The 19,763-nt window shown below is 40.9% G+C and overlaps 1 protein-coding gene across 2 annotated transcripts in view; it reads left to right on the top strand.

The window, feature by feature from the left end:
* LOC117526798 (adhesion G protein-coupled receptor L1-like) overlaps positions 1–19,763 on the top strand; it is a 144,950-nt gene that overhangs the window by 111,910 nt on the left and 13,277 nt on the right. For both annotated transcript variants that reach the window (XM_034188870.1, XM_034188872.1), the window contains 8 exons: positions 1,071–1,283; positions 6,605–6,825; positions 6,929–6,995; positions 7,097–7,185; positions 9,174–9,342; positions 12,685–12,834; positions 12,906–13,002; positions 13,083–13,193. In XM_034188870.1, the coding sequence (XP_034044761.1) occupies positions 1,071–1,283; positions 6,605–6,825; positions 6,929–6,995; positions 7,097–7,185; positions 9,174–9,342; positions 12,685–12,834; positions 12,906–13,002; positions 13,083–13,193 (1,117 nt within the window). The remainder of the gene's footprint in view (positions 1–1,070; positions 1,284–6,604; positions 6,826–6,928; positions 6,996–7,096; positions 7,186–9,173; positions 9,343–12,684; positions 12,835–12,905; positions 13,003–13,082; positions 13,194–19,763) is intronic.

The following is a 19,763-nucleotide window of genomic DNA, read 5'->3' as shown; positions in this document are numbered from 1 at the left end:
TTGCATAAAATGTCCTGTCCAATCACAATGTATTTCCATTAAAAAGCCCTTGCATGTGACAGAGCAGTCTGGATGTGCACAGTAACAGAGGTATGAAATTCAAGTGTTCATTCAAGTGTTCAAATTCAATGAAGTTCAGTGCAGACACTCGCCGATTCGAGGAAAGTGAGACCGGAGTCATTTCTCTGATTAAAAACCTGACCGTTTATTTTTTTCAAACCGTGCTCAGACTCGGACCCACAGCCATGCACCTGTTAAATCAGACACCGCAAAAGCCTGTGATTTGACACTTTTCTAGACCTATTTTGAAAATTTCAGTATGTTCCATAAACTTTCCTTCTTTTATAGTAAAAATCTTGGACTAATGGTCTTGTTTTAACTGTCAGGATTTTCAAAATGTTTGAAAGTTCATTTTTTTTTTCTGTTGCAGGCTTTGTTGTACGTGCTTTTGTTTTACATTTGTGTTCACACATGCCATGACATGACTAGGGAGTTTTTCGTGAGCACCACGGTTTTGCCAGTGTTGTCCTATGTTTGTGCTGCGGTTTGTTTTTACATACATCATGTGGACCAAGTTGGATACATTAACACTAAATCACATTCATGGGCAGCTGTAAACAGAAGCTCAAAGTCTTTACTCACGTTGTATCTGTGTTAGTGAGCACAGGGCTGTACTGCAGCTGTTTCTTTTTATTCTGTAAATGTTTCAGTTTAACCCACTTATATGCAGATTCTTCATCAACCATAAGTCCTTGCTACCTCCACCCTCACTTCCACACTGCTATGCTGCTGCTAAGTGCTATTGTTCCTCACCTCTTCACCTGTTCTACATGGCTGAGCAATCAAACATGGAGTGGGTTGCAAATTGTTGGTTTTAAGTGCAATCCTGATAAAGGCTGGAGGGGGTTTGCTATGAGAGGGGATACAAGTGCCCTCTGCAAAATGTTCACTTTGTTTCCATGATTTTATTGTTTTAACTGATTGTTACATAAACCACATGGACATGTTGCTGCTTCCATACATCCAAATTTGGTGTCAGAAATCTCAATTTTTCTGCTTGTCCTCATCAGTCTGGGGTTGGTGTGGAAGAGCTTCTGGTTTACGTGGTTTCCTGGGTTGGCATCTCTGTGGCACTGGTGTGTTTGGCCACTTGTGTTACCACTCTCTGCTGCCAGGGGGCGCCCTGGCACACAGACCACAGCAGCATCCACTGCAACCTGTGGGCCAACCTGGTGGTCACGGAGCTGCTCTTTCTTGTTGGTGCCAACAAGCCAAAGTTCACAGTGAGTGCTTTGCCTCTGGACTTAAGGGGGAAAACAGCATGGAGGAACTTTTACAAACTGTAATATCATTCTGTCCATTTTCTATATCTGCTTACTCTAGTTAAGGGTCATGGGCAGTTGGAGGGGTGCTGGAGCCTATCCCAGCAGTCATAGGGTATGAGGCAGGGTACATTATTTCATCTGCAGAGTTATGAAAACCTTTTTCATTGAAACTGGTAAAAAAAAAAAAAAAAAAAGCGAAATCAAAATTTAAAGCACAGTAAACTCAGCACAGCACGTCTCAGAATTTTGTGTTGGAATTCAGCAGATTGTTGCATATTAATAGTCCTATTTCTTTGCAGCCAGCAACTTCACTGACACATTTAAATACCGTGATCTGGATCCTTGGCCACGTCTGCAAGTATTTTCATTTAACTAGGTGCAATGGGTTATGTATGACTGACAGGTTTCTTTAAAACCACTCTGTCAGTTTTTGAAGGACAAATAATCAAACTCTTTGAAAGTCCACCTCTGGTTTAAAGAAAGGACAGACATGTTCAATAATCCACCACTTCTTTACTAATCATCATGATCATTTCTGGGCTTTTCCTCCATAATACTGATCATTCTACCAAGATTGCTGCAGATTACATGAAAACCATTTGTGCTAAAAACAAACAAAATAAATTATTAAATGAGCTAAACAGAAACACAAATGCTGCTGAAAACGTCCATTAAGAAATAAAGATATCACCAAGATTTTTGAATCTGTTATCTGCTGGTTAAAGTTATATGGCCTGTCAAATTTCACAAAACTGTCAAAGTTTAGTTTCTACTGAAATCCAAACATTATAATGTAGATTTATGTTTGAAACGTGTTTCAAAGTGACACCTCAATTTAATGAAGAGAACATATTTATCTGAGGGGAATTCCAAAAGGAATCATTTTTTCTTTTTAATGCTGTGTGCAGGAGTTAGAGCGCATATGCATCCATGAGTTTTTGAAATGACCGGAAGTTGCCTTTGACTGTGGGTGATGTGCGCACATGTAGTGTGCACGCTGGCGTCTGTCAGATATCTTGTAAATCACTTCAGAAGTGTTACCTGGTTACAAAAATATTTATAGTTTTAGAAGTGTTTACTTCTCGCTAACTTTTACATAATATGTATATGAGAGAGAGATTTATACAGAAATGCAGCCGTTTCCCAGCATCTTCCACCATGTTGGATTAGAAGCCAGAGAGAGACCAACCAGCAAACATCACTGTGCCTCTCTGACTGGCTGTCACCATGTTCTTCCCAGCAGTCCTCACACAAGTCAGGGAAACCCCTACAAGATCTTTGATGTCATGATCACAGACTGTATGTGTCACTGCTGAATTTGTTGAAGACCATCTGTTCTTTTGAAATTTTCCCCTTTAGGGGAATTTTTATGTTTTTTCTAGACACCGCAAATTTTGGCAAAGTCACATTATGAATCCTCTATTTAAAGGCAATTAAATAAAATTACAGGTACCAAATGTGGTGCAGTAACTGAGGGTCAACTGAGGAGGCAGGTTTGGCCCCATTGCTAGATATGATGCAGTCTTCTAAGAGCTGTGATTGGTTGTCACAGAAAGGGGAGGAGAAATAACAAACACAAATGCGCTCCACCCTCCTAGTCATGAATGGACAGTGAAATCAACTGTCATATCACCTGAACTGCATTAAGATGTGTAATCTTGAGGATAACTTTATGCTGATGAAATCAGCAAAATTAAATTAAATTGTTACACAGCTCGAAAATGTTTGAATGTAACTCATTCACATGCCAAATATCTACATGTTAAAAGTGTGCGTGCATGCATGAGTTTATTTAGCACATTCATTGAGAGTACATAATATAATTGTAAATACGTTAAAAATACATGCATGACACAAGAAAGTGAAAACACTTATTTCCATTGTGGTCCATTTAAAATCAAATGACAAAATAGAAGTAATAATAAAAACAAATAACAATATTATTATTAATAATAATAATAATAATAATAGTATGTGTATATGTATAACAGTGTGTATATGATAACAAGAACCTAAACAATTTATAAATACATTAAGACAGTAAATTAACATAAAATAATTACATAGATCAAGCGGGTATCATGTTATTGACTCACTGTCATCCTACATATGGAGAATATCTCTGCTTAATCTGTCTTTTCTACCATCTTCTCAGCTTAAGACACTCTTAGACTTCTAAAAAGTCCTTCTTCCTCCTCTTACCAGTTTGCCACCATAGAAGCTCTCTTAAGACCGAAGGTGCTTTGCTGATAACTTTCATCTTATAAAGGGAAAATTCTAAATAATATCTAAGTATTCGAGGAATTCTAAGATTTTTCTTCGAATAACGTCACTAGGAGCTATTTTTAGCCGTAGGCTGCTTCGTGGATATGGGCCCTGGTTTTGATTCCACGTTTGTGCTGTCAGCTACTTGTCTGTGTCTTTGGTCAAGATACAAGTGGGAAAAATGAGTATTAATCACATCACCATTTTTCTCAGTAAATACATTTCTAAGGATACTATTGACATGGAATTTTAACCAATTGTCTTTAACAACACAAGTAATCCATACAGACAAAGAAATAAAACCATAGATGCCCATAAATTAACTTATGTGTAATAATGTGAAATGACACAGGGGAAAATGTTTGAACACCTGAAAAAAGAGAGATGCAAAAGGACATGGAAAACCAAGACACCGGCTAAACTCTGTAATTATAATTATAATTAGAAAGCAGTCCTGCCCCTTGTCAGTGCAAATTACTATCACCTGATTCAACCCCAACTGATGACCTATAAAAAGGTCTCTCATTACCAAGGTGTCACACAAGAAACATGAGGAGTAAAACAAAGACCTCTTTCAAGAATCATCTTTGCAACCTCATTGTTGCAGAACGTACTGATGGTATTGGTTACAGAAGGATTTCTAAACTTCTAAATGTTCCGGTTAACACTGTTGGGGTCATAATCTGAAAGTGGAAAGAATCATTTCATCATAAACCGGTGGACAACCAGGTGCTCCTCGCAACATTTCTGACAGAGGACTGAAAAGAATTACCAGAGATGTTGTCCACGAGTCAAGGACCACTTGTGGAAATCTTCAGAAAGACCTGGAATTAGCAGGTACATTTTTTTTTAAAGAAAACCATAAGTAATGCACTCAAACGCCATGGCCTATATGCACGCTCACCACACAAGAATCCATTGTTGAAGAAAAAATGATGAAGATTTGTAATGACAAGTTGACAAACTGGTATACAACTGAAGACCAAAAAGGCCAAAGACAACTTCTGGTTATGTCACTTTGATTAATATCAATTTCTTATAATCAAGACAACCCAAAAAATCAACTTGTCATTACAAATTCAAATGACACTTAATGCCAGCAGTCATAAGCATTTATGACATTGACATAATGTTTATGACACATTCATGACTATGTCATGTAACACTTATGACACTGTTATGTCACCTTTATGACGATACTGTCAAGTAAGGTGTTACCGAAAGAACTAACGATCACAGTTCATAGAAGAGGTTCACAGAACTTTCAGGATTTGAAGATTGTTTGTGTGGAAGAATGAGCTAAAACCTCACTTGAGCAATGCATGAGACTAGTTTCTCCATACAGGAGGCATCTTGAAGCCGTCATTACCAACAAAGGCTTTTGTACAAAGTATTAAATATATTTCAGTAAGCGTGTTCAATACTTCTTCCCTGTGTCATTCCATTGTATTATACATAACTTAATTTCTGTATTTACTTGTTTTGGTTTCTTTGTATATGTGGATTACTTGGGTTGTTACAAACATCTTGTGAAAATTTCATGTCAATAGCACCTTTAGAAATATATTTACTGAGAAAAGTGATGATATGTTCAATACTTCTTTTACCCACTCTACTTCCTCTGCCTTGTCTCAGTTCACCCAGTTGTAAGTGGATATTAACCTTGGCTGGGGGAGTAACCTGTGATGGACTGACGTTCCACCCAGCACCCAGGAGGAGTCGTGGAATCTCAGAACTTACTGTTAATCTTAATCTTAGAACTTACTGTTACTTATATATATATATAAGTGTTGCGTTTATATTTTTGTTGAGTATATATATATATATATATATATATATATATATATATATATATATATATATATATATATATTTTTTTTTTTTACAATGAATATCCTGAGAAATAGTTAAAGATACATGTAGTTAATATGAAACATAAATACGAAGACTTATATCAACACTACTAATGGGCACATGATCTTTGGCTTTGAGTGATCTTGACAGATCAAACTCAACTACATAACTATCTACGTAACTTCACAGTTTGGATCCAGTAAGGATTAATCATGTTGTGTGTTTTTGTGTTTTAAATGCAGTTTCATGCAGATCTGCATAACTGTGTGGATCCAGTGAAAATGAGAGAGTCAGCTTTGATAGTTTAGAGATCAAAGTTAGTTCTATGGTGCTGGTACTTATCCCCAGATTGTGTCATGCGAAGCAGAAGAGTACGTACAGTTCATCCTGGACAGGACACCTGTTCACCACAGGTTATTTCCCCAGGCAAAGCCAGTAGTCATTAGCTGGGTGGACTAGAACAGCGCTCAAGGACACAACCTGGTACTGTGACTCCTCAAGGTGTCACAGATCACAGATGCTACAGTTCAGATTGGATACAGTTTATAGATCACCTATGATCTATTACACCATTTTCTTGTTTGGTTAGACCAGACCTCAAACATTGTGATATGATTCAAGAAGCTGACTTGATGAAAGAATTCCATATTTAATTAATTATGGCAGGGGTGTAAGGATGCATCATGACTCGTGATATTCATATTGTAAAGACACATATATTTCTTAATATTAGTATCGTGATACCATGAAAAGTCAACCAATGCAATGAAGAAATAATGACCTCTGGCAGAAGAATTATAAATGTTTTATAAATTGTACAAATGGGAAACCAGTAACATTAAGGATTTCCATTTATACTTCAGAATAATTTGTTTCTTTAAAGTTAAAACATTCACCACAGTTTACGTTATACATACTTAGTGGGAACAGGGATGTAATTATGTGTTTGTGATACGTATGTATCAAATCTTGGAGCCAGTGTATCATTACACCGCAAGCTGATGATTAATTTTCTTTTAGCTGTGTGATTTAATGACTCATCTGCGCAAACCAGGAGAAAATAAATAAAAAATTTAAAAAGAAACACTGAAAGAGAGAAACAGTGTTCTTCTGTCATTTTTTTTCCTGTTTTCACTCCTTTGACGTTGCTCATGTTTCAGGTTGTGTGTTCGATCATTGCTGGCATGCTGCATTTCTCCTTGCTCTCCGTCTTCTGCTGGTTGTGTCTGGAAGCCGTGGAGCTCTACCTGCTGCAGCGTGAAGTATTTGAGGGCAGAAACTCCAGGAGGAAGTACTTCTACCTGTGCGGGTACTCTGTCCCCGGCCTGGTGGTGGCCGTTTCTGCTGCCATCGACTTCAGAGGCTACGGATCCAAATCTGCGTAGGTGGACTGATGTGTTTGCGCGTCTTTACTGATACAGCTGCTGCACTCATTGTTATTTCAGATATCTCAGTTGTCTTGTTGTTTGTTTATTTGTGTGTAGATGCTGGTTACAAACAGATAATTACTTCATCTGGAGTTTCCTGGGACCTGTAGGGGTCATCCTGGTGGTCGGTTCTCACACTCATACACTTTGATCTTTTCACATATTTCAATCTATTCTGAGTCACAATTTTCATTGTCCCATAATAAATGTACTTTGTTACCTCAGTTGAACCTGGCTGTTTTGGTGATGACCTTACACAAGATGCACAGCAATGCCGGCCTAAAGCCAGACTCCAATCGCCATGACAACCTAAGGTCAGTACTCTGTCTCTTGCAGTTCCATTTTGGTGAATTTTGTCAAGAAAATCTCCAAGAACTCAACTCTGACCTCTGACTGAGATTAACTAACCACTGTCTGTGCTCAGACACTCTGTGACACATTTGACCATAAGACAAAGACAGTAAGAACACACTAATACACAAAAGCACGTTACTTCAAACAAACACACAAACAGATTGAACTAAAGCCTTATACCGACTGATTCTGCATTTTTTCTCTCTATCTGAGTTGCTGTTGCCAGGACACCCAGAAACTGGGATTGCTTTCAGAGGACCAGACTAACTTGTCCCTCCCTGGCATTTGACTGACAGAAGTATTCAAGAGCTGAAACTAGAGACTTTACACTAAGATGGACCATTTGTACCTTAAGAACTGGTTGTTTTCTCTTCTTTCTTTTTTCATCTTTAGTAAAAACCTTGTATCAGTTAGAATGGCCCAAGCAGTGGGTCACCCCTCTGAGTCTGGTCTGCTTGAGGTTTCTTCCTCAAAAACATCAGAGGGAGTTTTTCCTTACCACTGTCACCTGTGTGCTTGCTCAGGGGAGTTGGTAAGGTTAGACCTTACCTGTGTGAAGCAGCTTGAGGCAGCATTTTTGTGATTTGGTAAATCAAATTACATTGAATTAAATTGCAACATGAAAACTGTCAGTGGAAAACACACACACCTTCTCATCGTCTGGTGAGGAGGTGACAAGAATAATTTTATTTCACAACCTTGGAAATATTAATCTGGATAAATACATTAATCCCACCCACTGATCAGAATTCATTCAAGTCAGCGGTCCTGATCAGCACACAATTGGAAACAGTTGGAATAACTCGTTTTTCAGAGCTGTGGACTTTCTGGCCAGCTTGCAGCTGTGCATGTGCTTTGATTGTGACCGTGGATTCCCTGGGCTCACAGCTGCACAAGGAAGAGACGATGACCACTTTGTCCTTAACATTAACTGAGTTTTATGTGTGTGTGTGTGTGTGTGATTGGCTCTAAAGTGCTGATTGTCTGTGTGGAGGATGAGGTAGTAACAGGCTGCATGTGCACGCTACAGTGGGAGCTCATCTCTCTGCGAGGCTATTTTTTTTTTTTAATCAGGCTGTGATCATGGAGCTGCAGTGTTTCTCCCAAACAGACTGCATCAAAATTACTGCAGTTGTCACTTTAAAATCAAGTCACCATGATGCAAAATCACACTTATGTAAACTTTGCAATTAATTTGCAGCTGACACCGTGGAAAAACTGGACTTGTCTGATTTGGGCAACGTTATAGGGTATCTGAGTTGTTTGATCCCATTTTTACTTGTCCCGAACAACCAAACAAACAGGGTCACCACAACATCCAGTACAAATCCATATTGGGGTTTGGCACAAGGTTCTTGTGACACAGCTCCATTTTACTTGGAGAAGCACATGCAGCCCCTGGTCTTCCTGTATATTCAGTAAAGGTATCCACGGAGCCAAACCAGTGGACTGGCCCTGACATTGTTATTGCCCTTCATTGTGTGATTTGGGTAATGGCCAGGTCTATCCAATCCACCTTACATACTGCTTAGTCTTCTTTTTTAGTGTGATCATAAATTTTGTGTTTATGCTGCTGATTTTCATCATGATTGAGGGCCCTTTGCAACAAATTAATGAGTGTACATTGTGATTTGGGGCATGAATGTGTCTCCTTACAGTGTAGAAGTGATTTGTTGCTGCAGCCTGAGCCAACCTTATCCTGTGAAGAATGAGCCCAATCAGTTCAGTGCACTGAATTTAACAGATTTTAATAATGGCACAGTATCTGTGATCAGTAGTCACCAAAACTCTGAGTTTGTCAGACATTTATCACCAGACAAAAATAGACTGGTTTCTTTTAATTAGAAAGTGTAGAAGTGTAGCAGATATGACTCCTGAATTTCATCTTAGCAATTAAACTGTACAACATTCACTGTGAACAGTCTTTGTTGTCTGCTGGTGTCTTCAGGGCGTGGACCGTCGGCTCTCTGACGCTGCTCTTCCTACAAAGTGCCACATGGTCTTCAGGTCTCATGTTCCTCTCTTCCCCATCTCTCCTTCTGGCTTATCTCTTCTCCTCCCTCAACACAGCACAAGGCCTCCTCATCACCATTCTTCACTGCACCCTCACCAGGAAGGTCCGTCTGTGGCCTGTTTGTCTGCTGGATTATGTCATTTCACACAACCCTCTTACCAAAAACATGTACTTAAATAAACTGAAGTAAACCCCAACTTTACCACCTAAGCATACTTTATAGTATACTGTACAATTTCAATACATTTTGGAACTAAATTGGCTGAAATTTCTGTTTGTAAAAGTACATTTGTAAGTACAGAGGGAGTTTAATATTAGAGTGCAAGCAAACTTATAGATAGTAGTTACAACCACTTGAGGCCTCTTTTTAGTTTATGAAAGTACACTTACCTAAGGGACTTTTGTGGGGTTTTTTTGTATGATGGAGATTTGAACCAAGGATCTTCTGATCATAAGCCCACCTCTCAAACCCTGATACACTATGAATTCCAGTTTTGTAGTGAATGATGCTGCATGTATGAGCCACTACACATACAGTTGTCAGTAAACATACAAATTTCCTGAATTTGTCACTATACACCAAATATGCTTAGACTTTACTGGATATTTGTCAGTATATGAGGTCTGTTAGAAAACTATCCGACCTTTTTATTTTTTGCAAAAAATATATGGATTTGAATCACGTGTGTTTGCATCAGCCAAGCTTGAACCTTCGTGCGCATGCGTGAGTTTTTTCACACCTGTCAGTTGCGTAATTCGCCTGTGAGCACGCTTTGAGTGAGCAGTGGTCCATCCCCCTTGTCAGATTTTTATTGTGAGGAAAATGTCTGAATGATTTGGAGCTTTGCTGCATCAAATGTTTCCAGAAACTGTGAGAGACAGCCAGGTGGAAACCATTCGGAAGATTCAGGTGGCTTTCAGGGACGATTCTATGGGGATCACAAGGTATCCACAAGGTTCTGTGCTAGGACCAATTTTATTCACTTTATACATGCTTCCCTTAGGCAGTATTATTAGACAGCATTGCTTAAATTTTCATTGTTACGCAGATGATACCCAGCTTTATCTATCCATGAAGCCAGAGGACACACACCATTTAGCTAAACTGCAGGATTGTCTTACAGACATAAAGACATGGATGACCTCTAATTTCCTGCTTTTAAACTCAGATAAAACTGAAGTTATTGTACTTGGCCCCACAAATCTTAGAAACATGGTGTCTAACCAGATCCTTACTCTAGATGGCATTACCCTGACCTCTAGTAATACTGTGAGAAATCTTGGAGTCATTTTTGATCAGGATATGTCCTTCAATGCGCATATTAAGCAAATATGTAGGACTGCTTTTTTGCATTTGCGCAATATCTCTAAAATTAGAAAGGTCTTGTCTCAGAGTGATGCTGAAAAACTAATTCATGCATTTATTTCCTCTAGGCTGGACTATTGTAATTCATTATTATCAGGTTGTCCTAAAAGTTCCCTGAAAAGCCTACAGTTAATTCAAAATGCTGCAGTTAGAGTACTGACGGGGACTAGAAGGAGAGAGCATATTTCACCCATATTGGCCTCTCTTCATTGGCTTCCTGTTAATTCTAGAATAGAATTTAAAATTCTTCTTCTTACTTATAAGGTTTTGAATAATCAGGTCCCATCTTATCTTAGGGACCTCATAGTACCATATCACCCCAATAGAGCGCTTCGCTCTCAGACTGCAGGCTTACTTGTAGTTCCTAGGGTTTTTAAGAGTAGAATGGGAGGCAGAGCCTTCAGCTTTCAGGCTCCTCTCCTGTGGAACCAGCTCCCAATTCGGATCAGGGAGACAGACACCCTCTCTACTTTTAAGATTAGGCTTAAAACTTTCCTTTTTGCTAAAGCTTATAGTTAGGGCTGGATCAGGTGACCCTGAACCATCCCTTAGTTATGCTGCTATAGACTTAGACTGCTGGGGGGTTCCCATGATGCACTGAGTGTTTCTTTCTCTTTTTGCTCTGTATGCACCACTCTGCATTTAATCATTAGTGATTGATCTCTGCTCCCCTCCACAGCATGTCTTTTTCCTGGTTCTCTCCCTCAGCCCCAACCAGTCCCAGCAGAAGACTGCCCCTCCCTGAGCCTGGTTCTGCTGGAGGTTTCTTCCTGTTAAAAGGGAGTTTTTCCTTCCCACTGTCACCAAGTGCTTGCTCACAGGGGGTCGTTTTGACCGTTGGGGTTTTCCGTAATTATTGTATGGCTTTGCCTTACAATATAAAGCGCCTTGGGGCAACTGTTTGTTGTGATTTGGCGCTATATAAATAAAATTGATTTGATTTGATTTGATCACACAGATTAAGGAGTGTTACAACCGGTTTAAAGACGGCGCACAATGGCAGAGGGTGCGCCGCGCTCCGAGAGGCAGTCAACAGGCTGAAACGACCAGGTTATTTCCAAACTGAATGCTGTGTTGATCATGCTGTGGTGGACATACCACTTTTTCGGCACTTTTTCGTGTGACTATCCGAGAAATTGTGGACGAGCTGGACATGCCACAACATGTCCTGTGAGGCTTCATCACGGTGTTGCTTTTGTCCCACGCCATTAGCGGCTCCGTCCAGATGTGCGAATTCCTCCGCACGTCTTTTCATGACAAAAACTCCTGTAACAGTGGAATGTGCCGAAAAAGTGGTATGTCCACCTCTTCTGCCATTTCTGTAGTAGTCAGATGACATCCCGGATCAACACAGCATTCAGTTTGGAAATGATCTGGTCGTTTCAGCCTGTCGATCGCCGCTCGGAGCGCGGCGTGCCCTCCGCCATTGTGTGCCGTCTTTAAACCAGTTGTAACACTCCTTAATCTGTGTGATCCCCATAGAATCGTCCCTGAAAGCCATCTTAATCTTCCGAATGGTTTCCACCTGGCTGTCTCTCACAGTTTCTGGAAAAATTTGATGCAGCAAAGCTCCAAATTGTTCAGACATTTTCCTCACAATAAAAATCCGACGAGGGGGGTGGACCACTGCTCACTCAAAGCGTGCTCACAGGCGAATGACGCAACCGACAGGCGTGAAAAAAACTCACGCATGCGCACAAAGGTTCAAGCTTGGCTGATGCAAGCGCACATGATTCAAATCCATATAGTTTTTGCAAAAAATAAAAAGGTCGGATAGTTTTCTAACAGACCTCGTATATGCCAGGGAGACTGATCATCTTCTACATACTTGTCAGGATATGCCAGGTACACTTAGATTGTTTTGGTATATTTGTCAGTATAAACTAAGGATGCTTTAAGTATAATGTGTTATGTAGTACTTATCAGATATGCTATTCTTGAGTGAACTGAAAGTATACTCGTTCGTTTTTAGTTTAAGAGAGGTATACTTCAAGTAAACTTGAATAAGCTTCTTTATTGTAAGGCACATCCTCACTTGAGGCTATACAGTTATTTATAAGTTTTAAATATTGCGTGCAGGGTCAGAAGGACTACAGTCGGTGTAGTCGTCTGTCGCAGTGCTGTGGAACGTCTTCATCTAGCTCTTCGGACTCTGTGAAGGGCGCTGCCCTGCGTTCCAGCAGCCGCTACACCAGCAGCCAAAGCCGGAGAGCCACCGCTAACAGACAGGTACTCTCTCTTTCTCTTTTGCTCTTTTCCTTGAGTTTGTTTTGAACATTTGTTAAACATTCCCATTTCAGAGTCGTATTCGGAGGATGTGGAATGACACAGTACGAAGACAGACTGAATCGTCTTTCATTGCCGCAGATGTTAACAACACTCCGACTCTCAATCAAGGTGAAGTTCACTCTTTTTTCCCCTCAGGTTTGTATCTGTAGTTCAGTAATACAATATTATTCTAATCTTTTCATCCACAGCAACATTAGGGAACCATTTTCTCAATAATCCAGTGTTACAGACTCATGCTGGAGCCTCACCTTATGACACCATGTTAGCGCAGGGATACAATCAACCCTTCACCTCCACAGGTACGTCTCTTTACAGCTTTACAACCTCCTCTAAACTTAAGTGTCTCTTCTTCTTTGTGTAACTCCTCTCAGATTTTTGACAATAGGACAAAACTGATATCTATGTGCATCTCATGTAACACTGAACAGTATGTTACAATAACAGACACTAAGCAGGTGTGGAAATTATGACAACTGTATTCTTTGCAGTGTTGTTTTCTGCGATTCCTGCCTTAAGATTTGGTTGAGACTTGAACGCTAAAGTGATGGCTAGATGTTTTTGATACTGCATTCTCTTCAGAGGATCCTTGGTTCCTGCTGGAATAACTTTGCCAAATGGATAATTACAGAGACTCAGAAGAGGAGAATCACTTGCATTGTGAGGGCATGTCAGCTATAACAATATAGCCATGTGGCACATTTCTCTGGACATGATCCAGCATGCAGCTGCCTCAGTATTGAGAACTTCAGCAGCTGGAGAAAGCCAAGGGGATGGCCATATTTCACCTCGCTGTGGCAGATGGATGGTTACTTTTGAGAGGTTGGGAATGGACCGATTATCGGCCTGGGTGTTTATAACCCAGGACCCAATTTGGTTCCATGTGTGGTGGATCGAGCAACACATGGCATCAGCACACGCTCTCAGACTGAGGTGGGTAATCCCAGCTTCTGTGAGTAAAGGTCCTTGCACATATTTGTTCAATCCACCCACTAAACCAACTGATTCTAATTACTTCAACTCTTCAGGCAGGTAGATGAGCTAATCAGTGAAATCATTTGTTTTTATTGCACAGGTAAAAAAGCAATACATAGTAGGAATTTTACTCACAGAAGCTAGGATGACTCACCTCTGCTCCTAGACCTGACCTCACCTGTTGTTCTTTGGGAAATGTGAAATATTTTCCTTGGAAGGAAAAAGAAATTGCAAGGTCAGCCACCCAACACGTCGCACGCTCAGCTTACAGTGCCTCATACTGATCAAGATCTCCGCTTGAGGTTGTCCACCATGTAACCTCTCATAGTGGAGAGTGCCATTCCTCCTTTAGCTTTTACTTTTGTCGGTCATACAAACATTAAGTTCATTGTCTGAAAAGAGCACAGGAAAAAAGGAAAAAAATGAAGTTCCACAAGAACTGCATTGCTACTGTACACCGTCTCTCAGTATGTCCATCACATCTCCCTGGTTGTTCCACAATTTAATGTCCCTCCACGTATAGCCTGTCCATTTATTTGGTCTCTTTATTCTGATAGTTCAGGGAAGTGACAACACCAATTTGAAGTCTAGTGTGGACAAAACAAGTGGACCATGGTCCACATGAAAAGGTTTGACTCAGGCAGGTTCCAAGTGGGTCGTGGTATGGCTCACTTTTTGTAAGAAAGCAACATGAAACAAAAAAAAAGACTAAATATATTACCCACATGTGAATTTCAACATCCATCCATTTTCTATACCACTTACTCTATTTAAAGGTCACAGGGCAGCTGGAGGCTATTCCAGCAGTCAAAGAACATGCGGCAGGGTACACCCTGGACAGGACGCCAGTTTATCACCAGGCATGTGAATTTCACACATTGTATAATTTGTCTTTATCAATAAACAATGCAGAAGAGTTTTGTGTTGATGTGGAGTTGTGCCTCAGAAAATTAACCAAAATGTTTATGAAAACCCATGAAAATTAATTGAGCTGTTTAAAGTGTTCCTGGTTGTTGTGTCTGTCTTGTGTTGTGTATTCTGTGTTGCCTTGTTAGGATGGCCATTGCAAATGGCTGCCCTGTGAGTCTGATCTGTGTGAGGTTTCATCCTATAAAATAAGCAAAAATACTGTGTTTTTCTTACCACTGTTGCCAATGTGCTTGCTCATAGTGTGGGTAAGGTCTAGACCTTACTTTTGTGTAGCACTTTGCGGTGACATATGTATTATTTGGCAAAAATTAAAAACGATAATAATAAATCAGGACTAAATCAGTTGAGGCTAACAGTAAAAATGTTGTGTGAAGGAAAACTAGATTAAAGTAAAGGTGCAACACTAAAATGGTCATCCCTGTTCTGGAATCAAACATGTGAACAATAGTTTTAAAACCACCTTATGGCAATCTGTGGCAACAGCAACAAACCAAATCCATGCATTACAAGAAATGATTTTTAAAAATTTATTAAGCCATGTGTCTGCATTGTAGCCATAAAACATTCTATTACCTAAACAATGATCTTGTTCTCTGTGGTGTTTGGCGTATTGTAAGCAGGATATTTTGTGACATTTGCATAGTAATGGCTTTCTTCTGGCGACTCGATCATGCAGCCCATTTTTCTTCAAGTACCTCCTTATTGTGCATCTAGAAACAGCCACAACACTTTGTTTCAGAGTCCTGTATTCCAGCTGAAGTTATTTGTGGGTTTTTCTTTGCATCCAAAACAATTTTCCTAGCAGTTGTTGCTGAAATTTCTGTTGGTCTACCTGACCTTGGTTTGGTTTCCCTCATTTTCACTTCTTGATTAGAGTTTGAACACTGCTGATTGGCATTCTTAGGTTCTTGAATATCTTTTTACATCCTTTTCGTGTTTTATGCAATAGTTACCTTTTCCTGCAGATCCTTTGACATTTTTTTACTTTTCCTATGACTCAGAAAATAGAAACATCACTGCAGCACTGGATGAAAAATGCAAGGAGCCCAGAAATTCACTGACCTATTATACACACACACACTGATTGCAAGCAAACAGATCACAGGTTATCTTTAGTAGCCATTCATACCTGTTTGCAGTGGTGGGCACAGTTCCACTAATCAGCTAACCACTAATTATCAAAGCTAACATTTTCATTATCAGATTAGCTTTTCAGATAACTTTGAAAACCACCATCAGATCATCCATCCATCCATTTTCTTCCAGAGTCGGGTCGCGGGGGCAGCAGCTCAAGCAAGTTCCCAAGCCAGCTGAGAGATGTAGTCCCTCCAGCATGTCCTGGGTCTTCCCCGGGGCCTCCTTCCAATGGGACGTGCTCAGAACACCTCTCAAGCGAGGCGTCCAGAGGGCATCCGGAAAAGATGCCCGAGCCACCTCACCTGACTCCTTTCGATGTGGAGGAACAGCGGCTCGACTCCGACTTCCTCCTGAGTGACCGAGCTCCTCACCCTATCTCTAAGGGAGTGCCCAGCCACCCTGCGGAGGAAACTCATCTCGGCCGCTTTTACTCGCGATCTCGTTCTTTCGGTCATGAGCCAAATCAATTATCTTAAAATAAATTTTGGTCCAATAATTTTAGACCACTAACAAACACATGGGGTGTGCAGCCAGTACATTCTGAGTGCCGGTCCCAAGCCTGGATAAATGAGGAGGGTTGCGTCAGGAAGGGCATCTGGCATAAAACAAGCCAACCCAACTATGTAGAATAAAAATCGAATTTCCATACTGGATCAGTCGAGGCCAGGGTTAACAACGTCCGCCACCGGTGCTGTTGATCAACAGCGTGCCAGTGGAAATTGGGCTACTGCTGGGTGAAGACGATGAAGAAGAGGAGGAGAATGTTTCCACAAACAGCGGGAGAAGAAGAAAACTAGAAGGGTGGAAATGAGAGTGGGGACTTTGAATGTTGGTAGTATGACTGTTAAAGGGAGAGAGCTGGCTGATATGGTGGAGAGGAGAAAGGTAGACATATTGTGTGTGCAAGAGACCAAGTGGAAGGGAAGTAAGAGTAGGAACATCGGTGGTGGGTACAAGTTGTTGTACCATGGTGAGGACAGGAAGAGAAATGGTGTTGGGGTCATTTTAAAGGAAGAGTATGTTAAAAGTGTGTTGAAGGTTAAGCGAGTGTCTGACAGAGTAATGAGTGTGAAGTTGGAAATTGAAGGGGTGATGATGAATATCATCAGTGCACATGCCCCACAGGTAGGTTGTGAGATGAAGGAGAAAGAAGTTTTCTGGAGTGTGTTAGATAAGGTGGTGGAGAGTGTGTCCAAGCATGAAAGAGTGGTGATAGGAGCGGACTTCAGTGGGCATGTTGGTGAAGGGAACAGAGGTGATGAGGAAGTAATGGGTAGATATGGTATCAAGGATAGGAATGGGGAAGGACAGATGGTAGTTGATTTTGCAAAAAGGATGGAAAGGGCTGTGGTGAATACCTACTTTAAGAAAAAGGAGGAGCACAGGGTAACATATAAGAGTGGAGGAAGGTGCACACAGGTGGACTATATTCTTTATAGGAGGTGCAAGCTAAATTGAAATCGGAGACTGTAAGGTGGTGGCAGGAGAGAGTGTCGTTAGACACCATAGGATGGTTGTTTGTAGGATGACTTTAGAGGTAAAGAAGAATAAGAGAGTGAGAGCTCAACAAAGGATCAGATGATGGAAGCTGAAGGAGGAAGACTGTTATGTGAAATTTAGCGAGCAGGTGAGAGAAGCAGTGGTTGGAGGGGAAGCAATTTTGGACAACTGGAAAAGTACTGCAGATGTGGTGAGGGAGACAGCTAGGACAGTACTGGGTATGACATCTGGACAGTGGAAGGAAGACAAGGAGACTTGGTGGTGGAATGAAGAGGTCCAGGAAAGCATAAGGAGAAAGAGGCTGGCGAAAAAGTTTTGGGATATTCAGAGAGATAAAGAAAGTAGACAGGAGTAGAAGGAGATGCGGCGTAAGGCAAAAAGAGAAGTGGCAAAAGCGGAGGAAAAGGCATATTGCGAGCTATACAAGAAGTTGAATAGTAAGGAAGGAGAAAGGGACTTGTACCGATTGGCCAGACAAAGGGACAGAGCTTGAAAGGATGTGCAACAGTTTAGGGTGGTAAAAGATGCACACGGTAATGTGCTGACAAGTAAGGAGTGTGTGCTGAGAAGATGCAGGGAATATTTTGAAGAGTTGATGAATGAAGAAAATGAGCGAGAGAAAAGGCTGGATGATGTGGTGAGAGTAAATCAGGAAGTACAAGAGATTAGTAAGGAAGAAGTGAGGGCTGCTATGAAGAGGATGAAGAGTGGAAAGGCAGGTGGTCCAGATGACATTCCAGTGGGGGCATGGAAATGTCTAGGAGAGATGGCAGTAGAGTTTCTAACCAGATTGTTTAATAAAATACCAAATTGACCAGTATGCCTGCTGTCGCAAATTTGCAACATACCATTATTATTATTATAACATTATAACATAAAGTCATTACCAAAATACCAAAATGACTGTTTATTTTTTGTGCAAAAGTGAAATTAATAATCTCAACATTATTTACCATCTACTTAAAGGCAAAAACACACACAAAACATTTTTTTATATACAGCTATATAAATTCAGGCGTTAAGGGGTTAATAAAATCTTGGAAAGTGAGAGGATGCCTGAGGAATGGAGACGAAGTGTGCTGGTTCCTATTTTCAAGAACAAGAGTGATGTGCAGAGCTGCAGTAACTACAGAGGCATAGAGCTGATCAGCCACATCATGAAGTTATGGGAAAGAGTAGTAGAAGCTAGGCTTAGAAAACAGGTGAAGATCTGTGAGCAGCAATATGGTTTCATGCCAAGAAAGAGCACTACAGATGCAATGTTTGCTCTGAGAATACTGTTGGAGAAGTACAGAGAAGGCCAGAAAGAGTTACATTGTGTGATTGTGGACTTAGAATAAACTTATGATAGGGTGCCAAGAGAAGAGCTGTGGTATTGTATGAGGAGATCTGGAGTGGCAGAGAAGTATGTTAGGGTAGTGCAGGACATGTACAAGAATAGTGTGACAGCGGTGAGATGCGCAGTCGGAATGACAGACACATTCAAGGTGGAGGTGGGATTACACCAAGGATCAGCTCTGAGTCCTTTCTTGTTTGCAGTGGTGATGGACAGGTTGACAGATGAGATCAGACAAGAGTCCCCATGGACTATAATGTTTGCAGATGACATTGTGATCTGTAGTGAGAGTAGAGAGCAAGTTGAGTCTAGTCTGTAGAGGTGGAGATATGCTTTGGAGAGAAGGGGAATGAAAGTCAGTAGAAGCAAAACTGAGTTACATGTGTGTGAATGGGAGGGAGCCCAGTGGAATAGTGCAGTTACAAGGAGTAGAATTGGTGAAAGTAGATGAGTTTAAATATTTGGGGTCAACTGTTCAAAGTCATGGAGAGTGTGGTAGAGAGGTGAAGAAGAGAGTACAGGCAGGGTGGAGTGGGTGGAGAAAGGTGGCAGGAGTGATTTGTGACTGAAGAATATCAGCAAGAGTGAAGGGGAAAGTTGAAAGCTGAAGATGTTGACATTCTCTTTGGGAGTGACGAGAATGGACAAAATTAGGAATAAACAAATCAGAGGGACAGCTCAGGTGGGACGGTTTGGAGACAAAGTCAGAGAGGTGAGATTGAGATGGTTTGGACATGTGCAGAGGAGGGACCCAGGGTATATAGGGAGACAGATGCTGAGGATGGAGCCACCAGGCAGGACCAGAAGTGGGAGGCTATAGAGGAGGTTTATTGATGTGCTGAGGGAGGACATGCAGGTGGTTGGTGTGACAGAGGAAGATACAGAGGACAGGGTGTATCAGGCTCGATAGGCAGGACAGGCTGGACGCAAATGCAAGACGCAAGGACACAGCTCAGTCGAGATAGGATGTTTACTAGATACACAGGCTGGGGCC

This window comes from Thalassophryne amazonica, chromosome 15 (genome assembly GCF_902500255.1).
Source record: "Thalassophryne amazonica chromosome 15, fThaAma1.1, whole genome shotgun sequence".
Lineage (NCBI taxonomy): Eukaryota > Metazoa > Chordata > Actinopteri > Batrachoidiformes > Batrachoididae > Thalassophryne > Thalassophryne amazonica.
Note: the sequence above shows the minus strand (reverse complement) of the source record. Positions and strands in the feature narration are given on the sequence as shown.